At 39.6% G+C, this 27,671-nt stretch overlaps 1 protein-coding gene across 2 annotated transcripts in view; it reads right to left on the bottom strand.

Moving 5' to 3' along the window:
• Positions 1 to 27,671, bottom strand: part of LOC127655907 (raftlin-like) — a 143,947-nt gene that overhangs the window by 36,992 nt on the left and 79,284 nt on the right. Inside the window, exons 5-6 of one of the 2 annotated variants that reach the window (XM_052143961.1) lie at positions 26,932 to 27,358; positions 14,320 to 14,523 (exon numbers count right to left, since the gene is read on the bottom strand). In XM_052143961.1, the coding sequence (XP_051999921.1) occupies positions 14,320 to 14,523; positions 26,932 to 27,358 (631 nt within the window). The remainder of the gene's footprint in view (positions 1 to 14,319; positions 14,524 to 26,931; positions 27,359 to 27,671) is intronic. The other variant, XM_052143962.1, reaches the window with a different exon arrangement.

Genomic DNA, 27,671 nt, shown 5'->3' with positions numbered 1-27,671 from the left:
GAGTGTCTGGTCGGGTCAGTCATTTGAACGTGTCAGAGAGAGTTGCTAATGCTCGAGACAGCTCATGTATATTTTACAACGCGGGACAAAAACAGGCCAGAATAGAGTGGGGTTAGCTGGATTTGCACATTAAATGTCGATCATCTGAGCAGACAAACTACTTACACTCTTAGCCTCTGTGAAGGTAAAGTGTGTCAATTCTGCGCCTCTAGTGGCACCAAATGTAATGACAAAATGAATGACTGTTTCCAAACAGGTTTCCCAAATTATCCAAAGGTCTTCCCAGTCTCAAAGACTGCCCCCGAACTCACGCCATAGGTTGGGACATAGTAAGTCGACATGTTGTGTCACAACAAACAGAGAAAAATCTATGAGCTATGACCTTTCCTACCATTTGGGAGTGGATTTCCATAAACCTATTGTTTTATAGGAACAACTCGCACCGAGTCATGCATCACAACAACATGATGTTGATTTCCTTGAAGCGCTCCTACATATCACATCTGTGGGTCATTTTCCTTCATTTAAATATACATTTTGTTAAATGTTATTTTGTTATCTCTGTGCAATACGATTCTATTCATTAATATTAGTTAATGCATTCCTATACGCTATATTTACTGTGCATTTTCACACTGAGAATAAATAGGTTCATCCAAAAGCTGAAAAACATTGCTTTCAAAGACTTTATATAGACCTAGGATGAAAATAAGGTGCATTTCAAACTGTTCTGAGACCAGCAAAGACAGACAACACACTGGAGGTTAAGTCATTCACTAAATAGGGAGCAAGGGAGCATCATATAGCTCTCAATGCAGAAATCAGAATTAAATAGAATTAAATCCTAAAATCAGACCAAAAGTTCAGTTTCAGGCTGCAGTTGATGTTTGGACCACTCAACATGTTTGGCAGACATGGGACAGTGATAATCAGTACATAGAATCAGAATTGTACAATGCAACATATTATTTTAACTAGGGATGTGCCGGATAGCCCGAATACCTTATTCAGAAAGGCAGGGATAATGATTTCAAAACAAATAATGGATTCATCCAAATAATATAAAATATATTTGTATGACTGATTATCCAAAAAGCACAAGGATGAAGCCAATATTTCTAAAGTGTAAACCTGAATATGTGCACGTTGTGATTTCAGATTGGATGAGCGCGGTCTCGACTCCGTTTGCAGTCACTGTTAATTGGTGCGCGTCTGGAGATGGTCAAGTGTGACATTAACTAAGATACGAGACATCATATACACGATTCACATATGATTCTCATGTATTTATTTATAGCCTAAACCTGAGTGCAATGTTAAATTCCTGACCTGAAGTGATTATTTTATGCCAGTACCTGTCTATCAGTCTCTCTCTCTTTTAAAAAATGTTTTCTCCCCTTTTCCTCCGCAATTTGGAATGCTCAATTCCCAATGCGCTCTAAGTCCGTGTGGTGGCGTAGTGACTCGCCTCAATCTGGGTGTTGGAGGATGAATCTCAGGTGCCTCTGCATCTGAGTCCATCAGTCCGCACATCATTTCATGTGGCTTATTGAGCACGTTACCATGGAGACATAGCGTGTGTGGAGGCTTTACGCTATTCTCCGTGGCATCCACGCACAACTCAGTCCCACCGAGAGTGAACCACATTATAGTGACCATGAGGAGGTTACCCCATGTGACTACCCTCCGTAGCAACCGGGGCAATTTGGTTACTTAGGAGACCTGACTGGAGTCACTCTGCACGCCCTGGATTTGAACTCGCGACTCAAGGGGTGGTAGTCAGCGTCAATACTCACTGTGCTACCCAGGTTCCCATCTATCTGTCTCTTAAAGTTGACCACATTTATACCTACATCAGCAATTAAGGTTATTAACAAGTTTATACTTTATTCTGAAAAAAAGTTAAAATGCTCCAAAAAGTATTCCTCTATTTGGAATATTCCTCCTTCTGTAAAACGAAGAAACGGAAACATTCTTTTCTTCGTTTTCTTTTTTAAACCGTGCTAAATTTGAAAATGTTAAATGTTCTTGAACTCTTGAAAGACGCTATTTAAATTTAACCTCATTATTATTATTATTATTATTATTTAACTAAATAATGGTGTCCTATCGTAAAAATTCCCAATAGAATAAGAATATTATTATTAATTAAAATAAAATTAAGAACTTTCACCTGTTTTTAGACTATATTTTTTTTATTTTAATTTCTCTTAATGCTTGATTTGTAATTATTATTCACTGCAAAATGTGTGCTCGGCATTTCACATTTTGCTTGATACCGCTTGCCTCCAGAATAATGTTTTATACGTGCACCAACAAACAAACATTCTGTTTCATGCAGATATTAATATCTGAAATACCAGGAGAAACCACAAAATGTTCCACAGTTAATGTAGACAACAAATTCAGCTTCATCTAGTAAGAAAACCAAAACTAATACAAAAATATTTTTGTAATAATAATTGTATAACAATGATAATAATAATAATACTTATTAGGCTATTATTATGAAAAGACATATACAAGGCATATTTTATTAACAGAAACTATAAATGTAAGAGTAATACTTACAAATGGGCATTTAATTTAGTTTTGACGCACTTCCAGTTTAAGCCCCGCCCACACTCGGTTCTATCCGAATACAGAGACAGATACAAATAATTTTGTCATATGAACAGATATAGATACACATAATGGCTTCACTGCACACCCCTAATTTTAACATGGTTGGCACTGATTGGATGATGCTGGACATAATTTGAATAAGAACGATTTATCAGAAAATCAGCTGTAGTGTCTATAATGTCTCAAAAACATGAATAATCAACACTCATTGATTACAGAATAATCAACACTCATGATTAGGTGTGTACATGTCATTGACTGGTGTCTGTTTGTCTCTTTCTCGTGGACCTGCCAAAATAGTTCCATTTATATGGCAATCCTTTTGTGCATTGGGAAAATGACAGTGGAGGTATCTCCAATATTCCTTTCATAGAAAGATAATACCTTATTGGAAATTCATACACTGAATATCTCCACTTTCACTGTATCTGCATATAGGCAGAACAGCAAGAATAGTCAGACGCATGATTGTGGCGCAGCTGAGGATGCGTATTCTTTTCTGAGGAGGGCAGGGGGGATTTTGCATCGGTGCAAAATGTGCACAAAAGAAACCTTTTAGTCAACATTGATTGCATCTTTTCAGCAGAAGCTAAACCTGGAAATGCGATGAACACATGGCTTACAGTGTGGCTCTCCTGTGGCATGTATGAATCTTTAATTGCAAACTCATGACGCCTACGTTGAGCTGAGAGCATCAAGATTTGCAAATTCAATATAGGTGAAACTCACATGGGCTTCCATTGACGCCGCACCCATCGCATTGACAAATGATTCCTGCCTCTAGCTTTTTCTCACCAAGGAAACATATCCTTAAAGGAACAGTTCACCCAACAATTGATTTTCTGTTATAATTTACTCACTCTCATGTTGTTCCAAACCGTTATGACTTTGTTTCTTCAATGGAACACAAAAGGTGAATTTATGAATAATATCCTTTCAAATTTTTCCAAATAATGAAAGTCTATGTAACTTGTAGGCACAGGGGGTTAGTGGGCAGCACTGTCGCCTCACAGCAAGAAGGTCCCCGGTTTGAGTCCCGGCTCACCTAGGGCCTTTCTGTGTGGAGTTTGCATGTTCTCCCCATGTTCGCGTGGGTTTCCTCTGCGTGCTCCAGTTTCCCCCACAGTCCAAAAACATGCAGGTTAAGTGCATTTGAAATTCGAAATTGCCTGCAGGTGAGAGTGAGAGTGAGAGTGGGTGTGTCTGTGTGTGTTTGCCCTGTGATGGACTGGCCACATGTCCAGGAGGTTTCCCTGCCTTCGACCCGAGACAGCTGGGATAGGCTCCAGCACTACCCACTCCAGCACTGCCCGCAAACCTACATAGGACAAGCTGCTTTAAAAATGGATGGATGGATGGATTTGTATGCTTTATTTCAAGTCTTCTGAAGGCATACAGTACACTTTGAAAAATTACGTGTTGGATTTACTTAAAATAAGTAGCATCACACTTTTTCAGTAAATTCAACTTATGTTCATTTTTATGTCAGAATAACTAGAAAACCTTTGTTAGATGTACTAAAAAAGGTATGTCACAGGCTAGTATTGATGCTGACTACCACCCCTGGAGTCTTGAGTTCAAATCCAGGGCATGCTGAGTGACTCCAGCCAGGTCTCTTAAGCAACCAAATTGGCCTGGTTGCTAGGGAGGGTAGAGTCACATGGGGTAACCTCCTTGTGGTCGCTATAATGTGTGGATATCACTCTCGGTGGGGCACGTGGTGAGTTGTGCATGGATGCTGCGGAGAATAGCGTGAAGCCTCCACACGTGCTGTGGCTCCGTGGTAATGTGCTCAACAATCCACGTGATAAGATGAGTGGACTGATGGTCTCAGATGCGGAGACAACTGAGATTCGTCCTCCGCCACCCGGATTGAAGGGAGTCACTATGCCACCACGAGGACTTAAGAGTGCATTGGGAATTGGATATTCCAGATTGTGGAGCAAAGGGGAGAAAAAAAAGGTTTGTCACATAAATAAGATTTAACAACTAATGGCATGTTGTTTCAATTTACTCTAATATTTTTGTTTTCCTAATTTAATTGGCTCAAAAGAAAATTATAATTGAGGTCGGTAATTAAAGAATTAAGCTAAGATAAAGCTGCACTTCAGCAATGCATATTTATGTGTGCAAGGAAAAATGACATGGTGACTTTGTGTGAGGAAAATAATTAAATTTAAGTTGTTAGTCACTGATAATCTGTCCCTTCACAGTAGTTCTCCAATCAAATATTGTGTTTTTAGACCAAAATGAACTCAAAAGAATGATTCGTTCATGAAATGGGCATTGCTACTTTTCTCATTAATGTGCAAAGGTGAGCTAGGACGAGTTTTGAAAATTTTCAGTATAGCCTTATAATATTTTGTCAGTTTCTCATCCAATGCTATCGAACTGTAATATAGTGAACAAATAGTTTAGACCACTTTTGCTGGTGTTTTGTATCTTGACAGCCTCAGTCCACATTCACGTATATTATATAGAAAAGTGCGGCAAGGACATTCTTCAAAAACTCCCATTTTGTGTTCCAAAATGTAAATTTGTCTCGAGCTTTGTAAAAGTGTTTCAGTCTTTGTAATGTTGCTTTGCACTTCCCGGCCACCGTATTCCACCATACGGGTTTGAACAGACAGAATTTTTGGGGGGGGTGAACAATCCCTTTAAAGAGGAGAGAAGGTAAAGGAAAGCATACATTCTCCTGGACAACTTCAGTGTCACCAAAACCGAGGTAGACAGAAGGCACAGACGAGGTGAAAAAGTAAATTGGTGAAGTAGAACACCATACCAACAGTATCGACAAAGAGCAGAATCCATCAGGAGACTTTAAGCCGGCACAAAACCCCAATCCACCTCTGAACCGGCGGATAAACTCATATCAAAGCCACCTGGAGGGCAGACTCTGATGAAGATGAGGAGGAGGGGGTGTAGGCCGTGCCATCACTGATCTCCCGAGACTATCATCATGATCTTATATCAAATAGAAGGGCAAATCTCACAAAACCTGTCAAGAACATATCTAGGTCATATTTCACCCCGAAATCAAAAGAACGAAATAAGAAATTACATTTTGCTTCAGAAAATGTAGACTATTTTTAGGGCCCAAATTTTTTTTACTTAATCCTATATCTATAATGTCTAATATACTACATACTGTATAATATACAGCATCCTACTATGAATGAACACAAGCTTTCTGAAACTGAAAGAGGATAAACAATTTTTGCATTGTATTTATTTTTATTGTTGGCAAAAAATATGAGAGAGAGAGAGACAATTGAAACTGCACTACTTACACTGGCTCTACTGTCAAAGACACAAGTGAGGAACCTTGGTAGTGAACTGAGTTTTAAATCTCACATAAATTATGTTACTAAGACCTGCTTTTATCTTCTACTATTCAACCCTTTGTTTTGCTGGATGATGCTAAGAAATGCATTTTATGTATTCATATGTTAAGCAATTTGAGCTTCATTTTATGTATGAAATGTGCTATTTAAATGATATATCAACTCAAAAAAAGAAATGTCCCTTTTTCAGGACACTGTATTTTAAAGATAATTTTGAGAAAATCCAAATAACTTTACAGATCTTTATTGTAAAATAAAAAATGTTTTCCATGCTTTTTCAATGAACCATAAACAATTAATGAACATGCACCTGTGGAACGGTCGTTAAGACACTAACAGCTCACAGATGGTAGGCAAATAAGGTCACAGTTATTAAAACTTAGGACACTAAAGAAACATTTCTACTGACTTTGAAAAACACTAAAAGAAAGATGTCCAGGGTTCCTGCTCATCTGCCTGAATGTGCCTTATGCATGCTGCATGGAGGCATGAGGACTGCAGATGTGGCCTGGGCAATACATTTCAATGTCCGTACTGTGAGACACCTAAGAGAGTGCTACAGGGAGACAGAAGGACAGCTAATCATCCTCGCAGCGGCAGACCACGTGTAATAACACCTGCACAGGATCAGTACATCCGAATATCACACCTGCAGGACAGGTACAGGATGACAACAACAACTGCCTGAGTTACACCAGGAATGCACAATCCCTCCATCAGTGCTCAGACTGTCTGCAATAGACTGAGAGAGGCTGGACTGAGGTCTTGTAGGACTGTTGTAAGGCAGGTCCTTACCAGATATCACCGGCAACAACGTCACCTATGGGCACAAACCCACCTTGCTGGACCAGACAGGACTGACAAAAAGTGCTCTTCACTGATGAGTCACAGTTTTGTCTCACCAGGGGTGATGGGCGGACTCACGTTTATTGTCGAAGAAATGAGTGTTACACTGAGGTCTGTACTCTGGAGCGGGATCGATTTGGAGGTGGAGGGTCCGTCATGGTCTGGGGCGGTGTGTCACAGTATCATCGGACTCATCATTGCAGGCAATCTCAAAGCTGTGCGTTACAGGGAAGACATCCTCATGTGGTACCCTTCCTGCAGGCTCATCCTGACATGACCCTCCATCATGACAATGCCACCAGCCAAACTCTTCGTGATTTCCTGCAAGACAGGAATGTCAGTGTTCTGCCATGACCAGCGAAGAGCTCGGATCTCAATCCCATTGAGCACGTCTGGGACCTGTTGGATCGGAGTGTGAGGGCTAGGGCCATTCCCCCCAGAAATGCACAGGAACATGCAAGTGCCTTGATGGAAGAGTGGGGTAACATCTCACAGCAAGAACTGGCAAATCTGGTGCAGTCCATGAGGAGGAGATGCACTGCAGTACTTAATGCAGCTGGTGGCCACACCAGATACTGACTGTTACTTTTGATTTTGGAACCCCCCTTTGTTCAGGGACACATTATTCCATTTCTGTTAGTCACAAGTCTGTGAAATTAACTTTTTATGTTCATACAATATTTACACATGTTAAATTTTGCTGAAAATAAAAGCAGTTGAAAGTGAGAGGACGTTTCTTTTTTATATATAGCTCTGGAGACCACTGCAAAATGATCAGATTCTCTGGATTTACTGTTTATAGATGTGTTAGAGTAAAATTAACATTTTTGTTTTATTCTATGAAGTACTGACAACATTTCTCCCAAATTTCAAATCAAAATATTGTAATTTAGAGCATTTATTTGCTGAAAATATCAACTGGTCAAAATAAAAAAAATATGCAGTGTTTTGGGACCTCAAATAAAGCAAAGAAAATAAGTTAATATTCATTTGTAAACAGCATAATACTAATGTTTTATATTATGAAGAGTTCACAAAACAATACTCGGTGGAATAACCCTGATTTTCAATCACAGCTTTCATGCGTCTTGGCATGCTCTCTACCAGTCTTTCATATTGCTGTTGGGTGAATTTATGCCCCAGATAATCACCGATCCTCCACCAAATTTCACAGTGGGTGAATATATATATATATATATATATATATATATATATGCATATATAATAGATATTTATGTGTTATCGATAATAATCAATTCCCCTTTGGACAACATAAATGGGATTTTTTTTACTTCTTTTTCCTTCTGGAACCAACTAAAGATGAAAAGTAAAACAACAACATGTTTCATATCTCCAGAACTGTAGAAAATAAATTATGCCAATTATGTCAACGACACGTGCCAAGAAAAACAACTTCCTGACCAGCATGTTAAAGGAGGAGGAAGGTGAGGTGCTGGCAACCCCGCAGAGTCTAGGAACAATGTGCTATCAAAGCCCTGCCAGCATGTACACATTTCATAAGTGTCTGATTACATGAAGGCAGCAGTCGCATTCATTATCAGGTCTGTGAGCAGCACATGGTCCACATCTCTCCAAATTTAGCTTCTCTTTGATTCTGCTCTGTGAATGTATAATGAGAACTCCATGGTGATGAACTCCCACAGTGTCTTCTCACTGTAAACATCAACACATCAGTAATATGTGAAGAAAGGACGCACTCACTTTGAACAAAACCTGACTAGAGCTAGATTCAATGGGTGAATCTCAGCAAAACATGTCCAGGCCACATTTCAACCCAAAATGAAAAGGAAATAAGGAAGACGCTATATTTTATATCGGGCAAAAAGCCTGTACTAGCACAACAAGCCTCACAGGTATAATTCATATCTGAAGAACAACCATTAAAAAAAGGTGGAGCCACATTTAGAGCCCCATATCTCTGGGATTTAACCATATAGCACCTTAAAAATTTAAACACAAAATCAAGGATTTGTTCTGAATCAAAACCTAAAAGGATGTTAAGATATCTATAATACTTCTGGAGTTATAGGCATTCCAACTCACGCAATTGGCACATAATGCAACAAGGTGTGAGGATCCTGTCACTTTGACAGTCTGGGTTTTTGTTGCAACAGGATCCTGACACTCTTGTTCTATGTCTGTGTTGTCCTTCGTTTTCTGTCTCTGTGTGAGTGCACAGTTTCGGGTTTTGGTTTCCCTGCCATGTGCTCTTCGGTCGGTCTTGTGTTTCATGTTCGGAGCATGGAGTCAGGATCTCTCGTGTCTGGTACGGTTTTGGTTATGGTGTCAGGATCCGGACACTCAAGCTCCATGTCTGGTCTTTTATTTGCATGAGTGCATTGCTCTTATGTCATCTTGGTGACATGCAATCACATCAGTTGTTTGTGTTTGTCTTTCGCAACCGCACTTCGCGTTGCCCTCGCGTTGTCCTCGCTTTGCGCTCCGCGTTGCGCTCGCTTTGCGCTCGCTTTGCGCTGTGCGTCTGGGTCGCAAGCCATATTCACGTTGTGCTGGGGTTCGATCACTTCTGTCTTAGATGTCAGTTTTACTTGTGGCTGAACACTTGCACAGGTGTCTTCTCTCGCCTGATGTGTGCATTGCGTGGTGTTTGCCTTGTGATGTACACTCAGGGTTTGTCTAGTGTGAGAGCGCATGGCATTGCTTTGTTGGCATTGCCATGCATTCACTCATCCTGTCTGTTGGTTGGCATGAGTGCAAGTTGCTTTATTGTCTTGGCGATATGTGCTCGTGCCATTCGGGTGTTTTTTTTTGTGAGAACACGTGTGCGCTGTCCTGTGCCAGTTCGTCTTGTTCTCTCATCCTGTAGGTTCAGTGTTCTGCTCTGTTTTGAACCAGCCCAGACCGTCTGTGTGATTACTGCTCTGGACTTTGTTTTTCCCCTATGGGTACTTTTCATTTATGGCTCTGTTTATTTTTGGTATTCATAAAATCCTTTGTTTCACTCTGCGTTTGGGTCCTGCCTCTTCAGATTCTTTGCTGAAGTCAACTGATTTTTGCAACAAACCTACCTATCTCTATGTAAAAATAATGATGCTACCACCTTTCTAAGATCATTTTTTGACTTGTAGTTTGTTCCAAAATCATAGGTGAAAATTGGTACAAAATAACGAATTACTTGGCACATATTGATCCATGGCATTTCATATTTAGGCTTAAATCTTAATTTATGTTTTTCTTTCATTTCTTTCTTTTCTTTGAGCCAGGGATCTCTGGTTGAGTCCACACACAATTACTAACTTAAAATCATGTGGCTGGTTAAGGAGAGGTGTGCGATTTCTTCTATGAGTGTTCAGATTTATGGATATTTGCTTGGTGGATGACAGAACAGCTGAACAAATTCCATAGACTTACATTGAAGGAGGGATCCGGGCCATATCCAGACCAGAATATCATAGAGACTTTGCTTACTAACTTTGGCAAGTAAGCAACATCCTAAAACCCGCCAGGAAACCCTTGCAACTACCCAGAACACCCTTGCAACCACCTAACAAAGCCCTAACAACCACATAACAATGTGCCTTAGCAAATCCATGGCAACCTCCCAAAACACTCTAGCATTGTGGTGTTGACTTTTGCAGGCAAGCATTCACATTTGCTGTTTGACTGTTTTCAGGCAACCTTAGGGCAACATTCATCTTAAATCTGCATTACGTAAATTTGTGCTCTCTAGTGCCATCTGTGGTAGAAACTTAAATTGCAAGCAATTCACAGAAGAATACATTACTTAAATCTTGTTCTGACACTGCTCTTCTGATGGATGAATCTCCCAATTTGAGCTTTCCTTGACATCGACTGTGTGTGTTCATGACTAGAGCTGGAGTGATTATGTCCTATTTTCATGTTGATATTAAGTTATACAATTAAACATTTGAAATGGAAATATTACTTGCTTAGTGCAAGTACATAGTTACATACTGTAGTGCAGCTTTAAGAATTGCACAGTACGTGGTAGGGGTTTACTGAGTTTACCGGAGTCATTTAAGCAAATTAATTAACTAACAAGAGGCTTGGGTTTTGCGTCATTGCCACACTAACACTGCAACACTTTCTCTTGCAACATGAAGATCCAGAAAGCTCTTAAATGATGACAAATATCCTCCTTTCCCCATCGTCCCCAATGTTATAACCCAGCCACAAAACAACTTATATTGGGTTAGCCATCAAAAACACAATGCGAACCACCAGTGCTTTTCCCACAGTGCAATAAGATCCACAGCAGAGATGACTATCTCCACTGCACACTGAATTGTACTCTGTAAATACTTTCCATGCACTTGAGTGAGCGAAACCCCACAAGGGATTTTAATGGGATGCTTATTTACTGAAACAGAAATCAAAGTAAGACGCAGAAACATGATAACAATTGAATTCAATTTTAAACATTTTGCTTCATTTATTGGAGGAAATCCATGAGTTACTGAATCTTTATCCCTTATAGAAACGAAGATGTACAGATTTAGCTGTTTCAGAAGGCAATTGGTAATTTAATTCACCAGAGTGGCATTTACTGTAACTGATCACAAAGTATAGTCAGGACATTACTGATGTGACGGCAGCATCACTATTTGAAAAAAGTAATTTTTAAAAAAATCTAGGCAGGCCCCATTTCCAGCAGCCATCACTCCAACAACTTATCCTTGAGTAATCATGCTAAATTGCTAATTTGGTACTTCTTGTACAACTAAACAAGAGGATAAGTACATCAGAGTCTCTAGTTTGAGAAATAGACGTCTCACATGTCCTTCGCTGACAGCTTCATTGAATTCTACCCGCTCAACACCAGTTTCATGTACAACAGTACAGAGAAGACTCAGGAGGCCTTATGGGAAGAATTGCAAAGAAACAGAGACATTGGACAACAGATCATTGGAAAAGAGTGTTATGGATCTTAACCCCATTGAGCTTTTGTGGGATCAGCTAGACTGTAAGGTGCGTGAGAAGTCCCCGACAAGACAGACACATCTATGGCAAGTGCTACAGGAAGTGTGGGGTGAAAGGTCACCTGAGTATCTGGACAAACTGACAGCTAGAATGTCAAAGATCTGCAAAGCTGTCATTGCTGCACATGGAGGATTTTTTTGATGAGAAATCTTTGAAGTAGTTTAAGAAGTATGTATATACACACACACACATGGTATTTGTAGTAAAATCATAGTAACCACAAAATCAATATGGTTGGAATACATAGTAAAAAAATTTTTACTATATGGAAACAGTATTACTGTTGTAAAACCAGTTTTCTTTAGAGACCTTAACTAAAAACGTCTCCGTTTACACGTGTAACCTTGGTTCCCTAAGATGAAGGGAACGAGACATTACTGTAAGCACTATGGGGAGTGTCCTTCTACATGACCTTGCTGGAACCCTTATACAATCACGCCAATCCTCTGGTTGGCAATGGTGTCTGAGCCCCGCCCCTTCAGGCACGCAGCTGGCCTATATGAGCAGGTGTTGAGTCACCATTTCTACAGAATTTTCTGACTGAGTCACTTATATTATGAAACTCTGAAGTAGGAGTGCGGCCAGCTTTAGCAACGTCTTCATCTCAGGGAACTGAGGTTCCTTTTCGATTCAGTTCACACAACATTGCTTTAAGCACTATGGGGAAAGATTTTCCAACACTCAGTACTACGTGACACAGAGACCACAGGCCGATGACTTATAAGTCATTGTTAATTGTATACGAAAAGCCACGTGGAAATAAATGTAGTCTGAATAGCCAGATGGAAATAAATGTAGTCAGTATAGATATACACAGTATGGTTTATGTACCCTCTCACAACATGGTTGGAAAAGTAGGTTTTATTCCTTACGGGAGTGCTTATGACTTTTAAAGGGGCAGTTCAACAGCATATAATTAGGTGGCTGTGTTGATTATAGTTGGTTGCCCACCCGTAATAAGGGCTTGGGCTCACCTGCTTGAATGTTAGAAGTGCTTGTCAGGAGATGGATGCCATGTCCAGGTTATAAAATCTTACGGACGTGTTTTGTGAGGACCATCGTGCTGCGAAACATATGTCCTGTAAGGACACACCGTTTGTCCATGCCCGTGACGAGGCCATGCCTCGGGTTGAATGCGCTTTGTCACCAATAGGGCAATTTGCGCACTGTTATTCATAAGTTAGGGCAATCGCATCAACAATCCAGTGAGAGAGTCTTTGTTTGGAGACAGACATTCCTTTTTTGCATCCTCTATAACAAATAAAGAGCTGATCCGACAGCCTAAACTGATGGGTGCACTCAGCATAGTCAATTCTGTCTCATTCAATGTGCTCTGTTCAGGAGCCACATTTTCTTTTTAGGAGTTTGTCTCTACTCATGAACATATAGACCATTCTTCATATAGAAAGGCTTCTGCTATCTGCTCATTACAATTGTACAGAGGAGTTATCTGAGATACAGTAGCCTTTGTGTCAGCTCATACCAGTTTAGTCATTCTCTATTGACCTCTGTCATCAACAAGGTGTTTTCTATCCACAGAACTGCCGTTCACTGGTTGCTTTTTGTTTTTCGCGCCATTCTTTACACTCTAGAGACTGTTGCATGTGAAACTCCCAGAAGATCAGAAGTTAACCAGCACATCTGTCATCAACAATCATGCCACGATCCAAATCACTGAGATCACATTTTTCCCCATTCTGATAGTTAATGTGATCATAAACTGAAGCTCCTGACCCATACCTGGATGATTTTATACATAACACTGCTGCCACACGATTGGATGATTAGATAATTGCATGAATAAGTAGATGCACAGGTGTACCTAATAAAGTGGCTGGTGAGTGTACATAGTGTCAAATTTCAGCACTTTTAAAATTTGCGATTAATCGCGATTAAGTCAAAAATGATGCAATTAATCACGATTAAGAAAACTGAATCGACTCACAGCACTAATTTATAATTTTTAATATCGCAAAATGGCCAAATATTGATTAATGTGCATAACTGATATCTCAGTCTATCACTACTTATTAATGCCATAACCTTACTAAAACTAACCTGGTATAACTATAATAGTATATAAAGGAAAAAAACATGGTAATATAGTGTTTACTTTTGGACAACCATAGAATAATTTTAGGTGCCTTAGGCTGGTTCCATATATGTGAGCAGTGCATTTTCGTTTCGGTGCTCATGTTAACATATTACACCCTTCACATTGCAAGCTTGAGTCATGATGTGACACGTCCTTAAGTGTCCCAGACGAGGCAGTGAGCAGATAGTTTTGGCGCAGAGCCTATTTTTGCCATGTCGCTCACACTGAACCCAGCGTCTCTGAGAAAGCTAAAATAATAAGATAAAATAAGCATTTCATACCATCATTCACTGAACCATAATAGCACTGTTATATATTTAGATAACAGAAATGGCACAAAATCAAGTATGAACTAAAGGAAATGTCTTCTTTAAAGAAATTAAGCAATGTATTTAGAGGCAGAAGCTTGAGTTTGCAAACTCTCACCATTGTCAGTGGCCAGATGAAAGTATCCATCCACCAGTGAAGCTCCGTTGTTGAAATGTTGAGTCATATGATCTAGCCAGTTTGCCTCTAAAGTGCAGATTCCTTCCCCCTGCGGCTGCACTCGTAGAGGCACTTTAACTGTGTAGTACTTCAGCTGACCCTCACGATGACCGGGGTAGTTAAACAACCCGAAGAGCTCGGCTCCTGTGGACAAAACACATTCATTTAAATGAAAATAGTTACATTTTTGGGTGAACAATTTCTTTAATTTATTGACATTTCCCTGAAGTTCCCTGGTAACCTGAATATGTTGGCTCTGTAGTGAGCAGTCTAAGTAGGCAGCATTTTAAGACAATTGTGAATCAAGTCTCCTGTGTGCTTTGCTTAAGGAGTGGTATTTGAATGTAGAGCATTCCAAATTAAATGAGTCACGAGATTCCATTTCGGTTACATTTACATTTACATTTATGCATTTGGCAGACGCTTTTATTCAAAGTGACTTACAGTGCACTTATTACTGGGACAACCCCCCTGGAGCAACCTGGAGTTAAGTGCCTTGCTCAAGGACACAATGGTGGTGGCCGTGGGGATCGAACCAGCGACCTTCTGATTACCAGTTATGTGCTTTAGCCCACTACGCCACCACCACTCCTTAGGATTCTGCCTTAAAAGACAGCAGTTATGTTGGTTCAAAGTATTGGATACTGGTGTGTTGGTATCCCTATCAGGCCTCTAAACTAGATTAACCAACTTGATCAACCAGCTTCCTTAGGAAGACCTAGCGGTGTAGCTAGATCCCGGCTGATAGGGCTGAAGTCCCGGATCTTTTGTTAATAGCTCTGAATGTTTTTTTGTGATGGGGAAAAAAGTAAGGCTTAATGTTCATTACAACAAGGCAGGCTGCAATTCTAGATACAAATGTAACTTAATTCCGATCAGTGAGCCCAACGTACAATAATTGACAGTTCGCACTTTGATTTTACCTGCTGTTTGTGCACAAGTTCATCAGTCGAATCGTTCCAAATGCCTCGTGTGGGAGCTTTCTATTATCTCTCAGAGGGGGGCAGCTTTTCTGTATCAGAGACACTGAGGTTTTATTATGCAAGCCTTATTTCAAAATATATAATATATAAGCCTTGTTTCTAATCTAATCTCCACACACTAAGTAGATTTTATTGTATGCGCCAGTCATCTTGTTTGGTTATCGGGTTTGTCCGGAGTCATACGTGTGAATAAAGAGTGTTTATTGCAAAGCAATTTCCTCGAACGCAACTCAAAATAGCAGAACATAAGCCTAAATAGCACAATACATACAGTAGGTCTAAAAATGATCAAAAATGACTGCCTGTATATTGCTCACATTTTAAACGTTTTTAACGAATACAAAATATTAGGGAGAAATCTTAGGCTAAACAGAGCGTCATTATCACAATGATAGAACAGACGCTGAGCCAGCAGCTTCATTAATGCAAGAGATGGATATGCAGGGCATAGTTAGATCATACTTAAGGATAGGATTTATGCAGTAAAATCTTTGGTCTTTTGGCACATCAGCAGAGTTATTAGGATAATAATAATTAACCTCTGCAGCGGTTATGTAGGAAATGTAATTTATTCAGGAGAAAGACAGATTCAAGCAGTCCTGATCGGCATTGTTATTGGGATTTCCTCTCTAATCAATAATGTAACCGAGGGGATGTTCCCACATACAATATCTTGATATGGACTTATATACATATTATTATTTTTCACTTCATTGAGTGTGAGCCTATATCTCGCCAAATTATCCCCCTGGTTAGTGGTGTTGTATGTTTAGACCCAGACGCTCCACTTTGCGGTTGCCCACCACATTACATTCCTTTACCTATATTCTCAAAATATTATGACTTTAATCTCATGCTGCTTTGAATTTCTTCTCGTCATTTTTACTTTATTCTCAAAATATTATAATAAATGACAATTGCAAATTTAAATTGTTAAATGACTTTGGTTTTATTGTTAGCGTTAGTTTCTGCACAATGAACAAATGAGCCGAAAAGTTGAAATTTTCGATTGATTCCCCAATTTAAATAAAAAACGTGTTTGATCCATTTATTTAAGGATCTACCCTGTTAAGAAATGTCTTAAACCAGCCAAAGCTTGTTTGCTGGTCTTAGCTGATTTTAGATGGTTTAGTATGGTACCCCAGCCTGGCCAGCTGAAAAGTGCTCAAAATCCATCTAAAAATACCTGGGAGACTAGCCAAGAACAGCACCTGTTTTAGATGGTCTTAGCTGGTTTAAGATGGTCTCCCAGCCTGGCCAGTAGAAAAGGGCTTAAACCCCCTCTAAAACAATTTGACAGACCTGCTATGATAAGTAGCTGGCTTAAGATGGTCTCCCAGTCTGGTTGGCCTAAAATTGCCAAAACCCCATGTAAAGCCAGAAGGGAGTCTAGCAAAGAGCAGCAGCACATTTAAGATAGTCAAAGCTGGTTTAGGATGGTCTCCCAGTCTAGTTGGCTTAAAAGAGCAAAAAAAAAAAAAAAAAAAACCCTATAAAACCAGCTAGGGGCCTCAATTAGAGAAGCAGCTTGTTTGAGATGGTTTTTGCTGGCTTAGAATTATCTTCTGGTCTCAGTTGGTTCTGTAGCCTGGCCCAGAGAAAAGGGCTTTGAACGTGTTTGATCCATTTATTTAAGTTTAAGTATAGACTAAAGACTCAGTCATACACCTAATTATTCCTTCATCTAGAGTTAGGCTGCCGGAAACAGAAACAGTGAACATGACATCTATTTCAATGGCATCTATGCTAATATTATTCTATTTGTATCCCAGTCTCAACCTCGTGACTCCTATCCTAGGGTCACCAGAACCGGCTGGATCCAGCTCCATTTCTGCTTCTTGTTGGATTCCACTGCTATATGTCTCTGAGTGCTGACAACTAACAGCAGCCGGTGCCAGCCAGACATCACTTCAGTCTATCACGATTGATTTCAGGGGATAAACTGATGCCGACTCCAACCATAAGACATGGGATACATCATATGCCACTGCATGAACCTTGGATTTAGGATAGACCTCACCAAAATTACCAGCCGGTTGAACTGCGATGCACCTCACTGATCTCTGCCTGCATCAACTTTGTCTAATGATGGACTACACTCTTGAAATGGAATGCATAGACTATCAATGAATTGCCAACAAAAGCATTCATCAGCCAATTAACAAGGACAATTGCATCTATGTGAACTTCTGCAGTTAATCGAGGATGAACATCAAAGACATTATTCATTAATCTTACAGTTCATACAAAATCTATGTTTAAACACTGACCCTTAACACTTACTTAGTTTACTCATTTAAACCATGACTTACACTATACATGAGTAATATTGGCATTATATTCATGATGTTAGCCAGAGGGGAACTGGACCCCACAGTGAGTCTGGTTTCTCCCAAGGTTATTTTTCCCCATTAAACAACATCTTGTGGAGTTTTGTGTTCCTTGCCACAGTCACCTTCAGCTTGCTCACTGGGGTTGTAAATAAAGTTATTACTTAATTACTTATTTTTAAACACAATTCACAATCGTATTTAATCAAACTACACAATGATGAATGTAAGACATTATAGATATTACAGTTTCATTTTTTGTTAATGCATGATTTTCTGTAAAGCTGCTTTGAAACGATTTACATTTTGCTATACAAATAAAAATGACTTGACTTATTGTGCGCCTGACATTTGCTCATATAAAGTTCTGGACCGGTGTAAGTGTTGTGTGCTTAATATAGGCTCTAAGTGTTATTTGACAGGTAGGGTGGTCATTTTCAAGTCATGGAAGGAAGGATTCGTCTTATTTTTATATTTGAATATGCCCTGTGGGCTAAGCTCCAGATGTCACTGAAGTCTAGCAATGCTCCTGGAATGCCCGTGCTGTCAACAAGCTTCACAAGTGAGGCTTTGCCAATAAACAGCTGGGCTGAGCAGTTCTTCAAGAAAGACAGGGACCAAACCAGCACAAACCAACATAAAGCCTGATCTACCCTGTTAAGAAATGTCTTAAACCAGCCAAAGTTTGTTTGCTGGTCTTAGCTGATTTAAGATGGTTTAATATGGTCCCCCAGCCTGGCCAGCTGAAAAGTGCTCAAAATCCATCTAAAAATACCTGGGAGACTAGCCAAGAACAGCAGCTGTTTAAGATGGTCTTAGCTGGTTTAAGATGGTCTCCCAGCCTGGCCAGAAGAAAAGGGCTTAAACCCCCTCTAAAACAATTTGACAGACTATGATAAGTAGCTGGCTTAAGATGGTCTCCAAGCCTGGTTGGTCTAAAAGTGCCAAAACCCCATGTAAAGCCAGAAGGGAGTCTAGCAAGTTAAGATAGTCATAGCTGGTTTAGGATGGTCTCCCAGCCTAGTTGGCTTAAAAGAGCAAAAAAAAAAAAAACCCTATAAAACCAGCTGGGGGCCTCGTTTACAGAAGAGGCTTGTTTGAGATGGTCTTTGCTGGCTTAGGATGATCTTCTGGTCTCAGTTGGTTCCATAGCCTGGCCCAGAGAAAAGGGCTTAAAACCCCTATTAAACTAGCTGGGAGACCCGCTAAGACCAGCAGCTCACTTAAAATTGTCTCCCAGCATGACAGCTGAAAAGAGCTTAAAACCCCTTTTACAACCAGCTGGGAGACCAGCTAAGTCTAGCAGCTGGTTTAAGATGGTCTCCCAGCCTGGCTAGGAGAAAAGGGTTCAGAACCCTATTAAACTAGCTGGAAGACCTGCTAAGACCAGCATCTTGCTTAAGATCTTCTCCAACGATGACCAGCTAAAAAGTGCTCAAAACCACTCTAAAACCAGCTGGGAGACTAGCTAAAACTAGGAGCTGGTTTAAGATGGTATTAGATTAAGATGGTCTCACAGCCTGGCCAGCCAAAAAGTGCCCAAAATCCCTCTAAAACGAGCTAACAGTCTGGAAAACCAGCTAAAACCAGCAAAACGTTTTAGATGGGTCATTTCAGCAGAGTTGCATATATGAGACTGCTCATTGCTCTGAGAAGTGCATGCTCGTTCACTGTGGTCCTGCACAGTTAATTAATTAGCTTGTAGCTTGGCTTAACAACTAATTAGCTTCTGTCCTGGACTAGTGGAGGTGAGTAATTAGGGAAATTAGGTGATGTAGTGGCAATCTTAAGTGAGTATTTGGGACCATCGTTCTTGGAAGAACTGACCACCCGTTCCCCTAAACGAGATTATGTTTCACTGGAAAACAAAATACAATTTGCCACAAAGAGAAAGAGAGTTCACCTAATGGATTACGATAGTGTAAGATGAATTTGTTTGGGTGCCCCGCTTTGTGTCCGCCGTAAACTGCCCTATTTTAAGATCTATATTAGAACTAATGGGAAATTGACCGGAAAGATAAATACGGATGCACTTTAGTTCTGGCAGCGATCATTTAGATTGCTGGTGACTGCATTGAGTCATTAACTTCCTCTGACAGAACCAGGCAAAGTAAATGAGAAAGTTGAATGGGTTTCTAAGCTAAATGCACTCACAACTCAAATCACAGCAAGAATAAATCATTAATTGTTATTTTATTGCAGCTTAGTTTGAATAAAGTAGCAGTCTATCTGATGGGAACACAGGGGAATCACTCCTCTTAAACCCATTTTTAATTTTAAACTATTATTCTCAAAAGTACATGTTGTGCACTGTAGTACTGATTTGTTTTTATACATTTTTTGCCTTGTTGCTACTTTTATGGAAAGGACAGGAAATAATGCAAGCCAGATATAACCTTGCATTGCCAAATGAGCACCGCTGCTCAATGTTTTGGAGCACACGCACTAACCGCATGGCCACAGCACCAAGGTAGAACTGACTTTTGAGGATATTTTTGTATGCAAATATGCTCATTGATAATGAGACTTTGACAGGACATGTGCTTAACTGTCATGATAATGATGTCACAATGCAAAAAAAAAAAAAAACATTCGTAAAAAATACAGTGAGGCACTTTCAATGGAAGTGAATGGGGCCAATTTATTTGAGGGTTTAAAAACAGAAATCTAAAGCTTATAGTGCTATAAAAACACTTACATTAAATGTTCTGTTAAAACTTTTGTATTATTTGAGCAGTAAATGTTTTTTTAAATAGTTGTTTTAGGGTTTATGCCTTTATGTCGTCATGGCAACAACTTAGTATTTGGACATAACTTTACACAGAAATATTTGGTAAATGATTGTATCACACTAAAATCATGTTAACATGCATATTGTTTACATCTTATGGCAATACTTTTGAAACGGTGAGTATTTTAAAGTTTACCAATTGGCCCCATTCACTTCCATTATAAGATTTCTGCGTTTTTTTTTTTGTTGAGAAAAGTAAATACATTTTAGTGGTATTCAAAATCATGCCACAAATGTTGTCAATTGAGCTTAACTTGTATTGATTCCAGAATATTATTTTAAAATTGTACTTATTCAAGAATAGGTCAAGCTGCCATAAATGTCTAAATACAATCATTTACAGTAGATGACACAAATGTCAAAAGTGCAATGAAAGTGACGGCATTTTACGACAATCATATCTACGTTTCCTTTTTTATATCCCTTTTTCTCCCCAATTTGGAATGCCCAATTCCCACTACATAGAAGGACCTTGTGGTGGTGCGGTTACCCTCAATCCGGGTGGCAGAGGACAAGTCTCAGTTGCCTCCGCTTCTGAGACGTCAATCCGCGAATCTTATCACGTGGCTCGTTGTGCATGACACCGCGGAGACTCCCAGCATGTGGAGGCTCATGCTCCTCTCCACGCTTCACGCACAGATTACCACACGCCCCATTGAGAGTGAGAACCTCTAATCGCAAACACGAGGAGGTTACCTCATGTGACTCTACCCTCCCTAGCAACCAAGCAAATTTGGTTGCTTAGGACATCTGGCTGGAGTCACTCAGCACACCCTGGATTTGAACTCGTGACTCCAGGGGTGGTAGCAGCGTCAATACTCGCTAAGCTACCCAGGCCCACCACATCTAAGTTTTCTACCTTCCAAAGGGGCGTATTTGGTAATGAGTAAGAAACAAGCAAACAACCCCTTACATTCCTCCAAACTCTGTGTGATCTTTCTTGACCCTTTAGACAAGGTCAAACACTTTGTATATCTGCATTTAGCTCTGCCAAAGAACATGATGTGTCATCAACACAAATGCTGTGTTTGCTTAATCCTCTGCATTTGCACTGCATCACATCAACACAACCACATTTCTAAATAAATCCCCCCAATGTACTGACCTCCGTCTTCAGAGGAGCTGATAACTATGGAAATATTTGGATGTGGATTGCTTCCCACCTGCTCCTTTTTTAAACAGTCATTACTTTGAGATATAAATAGATATTTTTAAACTCAAAATGTGTCACTTGTACCCTTTCGTTCCCTGTTCTTGTTAAACACATTACTTTAACCACAAAACTTCCATTTACTCCTACTTTTATATTGCACTGCATTCAAAAGGGTCATTTCGCTCTAAGTTCTTTGCTTTTGCCTATGAAGGACGCATCATGGAAAACCACATTTTTCTTGATGTTTTAAAATAAAAGGGTTTGATGTACTATGCACACATACTGTCCTCCAAAGTTCAAATGTATTAAATTGATTAATTATTAAATCTAAAATGCAAAAAAAAACGCAGTTTTCAGAAAACGTTAAATGTATAACGTCACAACATGTGCTCATTAACATAAAACTGCCCACCTTTGCCTGCACTGATGAACGACAGTGTGAACTACTCCGGTACGCAGAGGTTTGCCAATCATAACAGAGGTCATTAACATATATAAGTCTTAAAGGTACAGTAGCAACAGCCAGTTCAAGTCTACGGGTGTAAAATGATCATGAAAAATTATATGACAGCATTGTTGGTTCAAGAAACCTTGACCTAGAGCTGGGTAATATGGCAAAAAAAATTAAAAATAAAAATTGCGACTTTATTAACTTATGGACGATTCACATTTTACAATTCGATTTTTTTTTAAGTTTTCAATGTTGTGTTTTCTTTATTAGAAATTTTATTTTCTTTATTAGAACGCAAGGCAACCTGGTTAGAGAAATCCAAGTTCTTTTCATTATAGGAAACAAATGTGTGCAAGAAATATATACAAATGCACCACAGGGGGAAGTTGTCAACAGAGTGTAAATGTAAAATAAATTAAAATCTAATAAACCCAGATTTTCAGAAATAATAGAATATGAAAAATGCTAAATAATTCTTAGCCAGTGAAGGTGTTAATTTGATATAAAACAAGTCTATCTAAAAAGTCTAGAAATCAATATCTGTAAATTATCTAGAAAGTTTATCTATCATTGTATTGTAACAATTTGTACGTGTATTCATAAACCCCTGCAGATAGAGACGCGTCCTCTAGTGGTTCCCGCTGAGCAGTGCAGCAATATTAAATAATTTATCATTACAATTCAACTAGCAAAGTTTGTCAAAATGATCGCTTGCCAAATGTTGACTATAGATGCAGTACACTTGAAACATGTCACAGAACAAAGCAATAATTAGCGATCTATCTGAATCATTGTGGTTATAGGAGCGGTTGATGTTTGATGTTAGCCTCTCCATGATTTGAATTGAAGTAACTGTCACGTAACTAACACTTTTTACAAGTTAAAAGAAAATAAAGGAGTCCGTTGGCCAGTTATGGTCTTAAGCCGGTGTATACCTGCATGATGGACGAAGTTGAGTTACAATCACACTGTGTACAATTGTACTGGAAATATTACCGCCGACTTTTATATCAGTCTCTGTGTTGTTAACCTGTCACGTTCATTTGGAGTTCGCCACACGTGTAGCTGATCAGATCAGGAGCGGCATTAAGACAAGTGCTATGAATTCTTGTTCTCTTCCTCATTCAGCCTTTGGTGGATTTACAACTTATCTAACTTTAGCGTTTTCAATGTTATTTTGCAAAATCTCGATAAACGTAAATTTGAATTCATCTTGAAATAATATATAATATTTTCACATTACAATATGAGATGATTGTAATGTGAGTAATTCGAATATAATACAATATGTAACTGTGGCAGGGTGGAGGGCGGGGCTGGGTCGTGATCATACACACCCGGTCCCTTATTAGGCTAATCAAGCCTCCGAGAGGGATAAAGGCCGATGACAGACAGTGGTGCCGAGAACCCGGGTTTGGAGGAGAGCGCTGCTATGGAGCCTTCACCGCTGGCCGAAGTCATCAACGCCCTCACCAACATCCAGCAGACACAAACACACACATGACGGACATGTCCGTAAACTATCTCTCTCTCGTTGCACCACTGTCTGTCATCGGCCTTTATCCCTCTCGGAGGCTTGATTAGCCTGATAAGGGACCGGGTGTGTATAATCACAACCCGGCCCCGCCCTGCGCCCTGCCACAGTAACATAACAAGAATGAGATCATTTTTTTTGTGCTACGATAATGAGAATTGCATGGGGAAATGTGCTTGATTGTAATAAAAATAGGCAAAATGCAAATGTTATTAAAAGAGGCTTAATTATTTGAATGTAATATATGTATACTAGGGCTGTTAAATGATTAACATATCTAATCATGATTAATCGCATATTTTTTTTGTAGTTAATCACGATTAATCACAATATCATTATAAACATTAGTGGACAACATATGCTTCATCCACATGTATTTTTCACATATCAGTCATCCACACAATACCTACCCCACCAGCAGAGCTGAACAACAGAAAATGAACAACACAACTCAATTCAAATTTTGTACAACATATGATAGTTGTAGGTGTATTATGACAGAATTTATTTGCTTCTTTTTATGGAATTTTGACAAACTTTCCAGGAGCTCAGTGGAATTAAAAAGCTCTGGTCATGTGACTATTTGGACGACTCATGCAAAAAATTCTGCACTGTCATTTACAATTGACAATTCTGTTCAAATTACATGAACAACTCCTTTTAGACCCCGGTCACAATTGTAACTGGTGGGATTAAATGGGTTAATGACAGTGTAGATTACCTGCAGGGCTCCTGCTATGTCTTGATGTATGTAAAGCACTTGCTGTTCAAATAAGCATGCCATGCTTTTTCAAATATAGGTTCACAGCTACCTACACTGTGGGGTGTAAAAACCTTTTCACGAACCAGCATCTAATCTGAGCTGTGAGAATTTCACACTGACCAGCACCATTATGTTTTATAAGACCAAGAGCATTCAAGTGATTTGTGCGAGGAAATGACTATATTTATTAGCAATGGTGGTAAGTCTTAAAGAATGGACTCCAGGCAGCCATCATTTTGCTGTTTGAATGAGAGAAACTGGCATGGCGTGAGGCCACCGGTGGAGACCGTATGATAATTTCACTGCTGACGATGTCACTTCCTCATCCAGATGGACGCTTGTGCTGCCGGCACAGGACTACCAGCATGCATCATTCACATGGCGTGGTGAGCACTGTGCACAATGCCACGGTTTTAGCAAAAAATGGCTCCCTAGCTAATGTTAGAGAAGGTTTGCCATCTGGTTACTGGCGAGAAAAAACAAAAGGGTGAACAAAGCCTAATCTCGCACCCGCTGTGTGTGTTTCTGTAAATGCCAAGTCTACCCAATCCCATATGTCAAAGCGTTGCTTGAAGACTCAGTGACAATACTTTTCTGAGACATGAATAGACAAATACAGACCTGTGAGAGGCTGTCACAGCGCATGTTATCCAGAAGACAAATGATTTAGTGCTGTAATCACTTCATTTAAAAGAGTCACGTTTGGCCAGAATGTGTCATTAGACTAGATTGGCAATACTTACTTGTACTTAATAGTATGCGATTTAAAGGAATATTCCGGTTCAATACAAGCTCAATACAAGCTCAATTCTCTTAAAAAAGCTAAAATCGAGGTTAAAATGAGACACTTATAACGGAAGTGAATGGGGAAAATTATTGGATAGTTTACATGCAGAAATGTGAAGCATTTAATTTTATAAATGTACTTACATTAATTCAAAATCGGGTATAACTTTACACTATATTTATAATTTATATATATATATATGCAATATCACATGAGCAAGAGAACTATATGGCCCTACATCAGCCCTGTCAAAGTAGTGCTGATTTAGGGCCATATAGCATGACTGCGAGTGTGATATTGCTTATATACAACAGTTCAATGAACAAGAAAATGTAAAAAAAATTAGGAAAAACTGAGTACGGTCATAAAAATGCATTTGTGCATGGATCAGTAGTTCTTACGCGACGGATCAGAATCTGACGTTGCTGGTTCAAAACAAATGATGCGTCCAAGCATCCGTTAATAATTAAAAAAGTTCACTTCAGAAATAGTATCAAGGCTTGTGTTGTTTCTAACAAGTTATTGGATAAACAAGGATGTATGTGTGTGTGTGTGTGTGTGTGTGTGTGTGTGTGTGTGTGAGAGAGAGAGAGAGATGGAGTGTGTGCGATCACCTGTTGCCACTTCCAAGCAGAGATGCTGTCAGCTTTCTGAAGGTCAGCTTTCTCAGTGGAAAAGTAGTCATCCAAGCGGGGGTATTTCTCCCTATTTTGCGGTAGCCGGTGCAAAGTCTTTCACTACAGAAACCACAATCTCCTCTGCCATTTTAAACAGCACGTCCTCTCCAATGTGGAAAGTCCGGTAAGACGTAAGCCCCTTGAGTTGTGTAATTAATCAGTCTGTTGTGTCTCTCAGCTGTGATGAGTCGTAATGCTGAAGTTGTTCGTTTAAAGCTGTTTAAAGCTATTTCCTAGCTTTGGTAGTGTAGTAGTTATACAAGCGATCACGGAGTGCTGTTGTATGTAAACATTGGATGCGGATTCAGTTCATGTTACCTAACTGGCTCATATTACACACAAAAATGATCTTTTGCCACCACCTGCTGGCTAACATATGTAATGTCAAAAAAACATACAACACATACAGTAGCTTTTAACACATATACACTACTCTTACACTTTAGTTTAGAACTGCACGAACAAAAGCGGAGTGATACACAGTGAAGCGTCCGAGTGCTGATGGTGTCAGACTATCAGTGCTCAAGGAATGTCTCTATTCCAATCAGATTCGAGGACCGGAACTAACTGTTGTATATCATTCCACAATTGCTGTCGATTGAGCTGAACTTGTATTGAACCCAGAATATTCCTTTAAACCTCAGTAGCAAAAATGCTGTTAGAGTCTGTAATTTCTGTGAATTGGCTTAAATACATGTTAGTATGTCCATCGCAATATGTAATAATTATAAAACAATGATTTAGGGTGATTCGCACATAACCTGTCAAGAAAATTTCCTGATCCTATTTTACTCCAAAATCAAAAGAAACAAACAATAAATTATATTTTGCATATAGGAAATGAAGCCTATTTTCAGGACCATTAAGGACTTTTTACATTGTGTCATTATTGTCATTGACAGTTACGCAAATGTATTCCCTAATCCTAATTACAGCAACATGAAAAAAAGATGGTCATTATGATATTATTACCGCAATGTGAAAAAAAGCTTGTAAAGATGTAATATACATCATAGTAGTTCTCCCTTGCATTGTTATATTAATATATAAAGATTAAAATGATAAAATATCAAATCAACCCACCACTCTTTGCCAGGGTCAACCTGCTTGGTTTCTCGGTTGTGTCTGCGATTTTGGCCATGTCATTGTTGTTGTGTGTTATTGCATCTCCTTGCTGTGTCTTGCCAGATCCTGATTTCAACATGCCCGATGTCTCATCAAAGAGCTCATTTCCATCTCCAACTTCAGAAACTCTCATGTCCTCTGTGTGATCCTCACCTCCCCCGTTCTTCGCTTGGTTCTCCGCTCCAGGCTCGTCTCGCAACTCCGGCTCCTCCAGGGGACTTGGGCTGGGTGTTAGCCCAGAGCCATGCAGCGAGCTGGGACTGGAGTGCAGGGAGAGCGAAGGTTCCTCTGATTCTCCATGCCGCAGCACATGTGGGCGTAGGCCAGCTGGCTCCTGGATGAAACCCACAAACATGATGCCCTGATCCGCAGCATCCTGGATCTGCTGAGGAGAGAGAGAGACACAGAATATGACTAAATACAGCTTTCATGCTGGACCTGAATATGGATATATTCCAAGTCATACAATAGCTTTGTGTGATGAACTGACTGAAATGTACAACCTCAACAGAGCAATAAACCTTAAAATCCTCATACGTTTGGGAGAACATTTTACTCGCTTTTAGCGCCACACAATTGACATGTCACCTTGGGACTGCCTTGACACGTGTAATGATGAGTCACATAATATCAGTATTAGTGTTCAGTGAAATACATTTCAGCATATTATCACCCTTTAGACATTGAATGATGTGCTG

Source organism: Xyrauchen texanus, chromosome 15, assembly GCF_025860055.1.
Source record: "Xyrauchen texanus isolate HMW12.3.18 chromosome 15, RBS_HiC_50CHRs, whole genome shotgun sequence".
Lineage (NCBI taxonomy): Eukaryota > Metazoa > Chordata > Actinopteri > Cypriniformes > Catostomidae > Xyrauchen > Xyrauchen texanus.
This window is presented reverse-complemented; position numbering and strand designations above follow the sequence as displayed.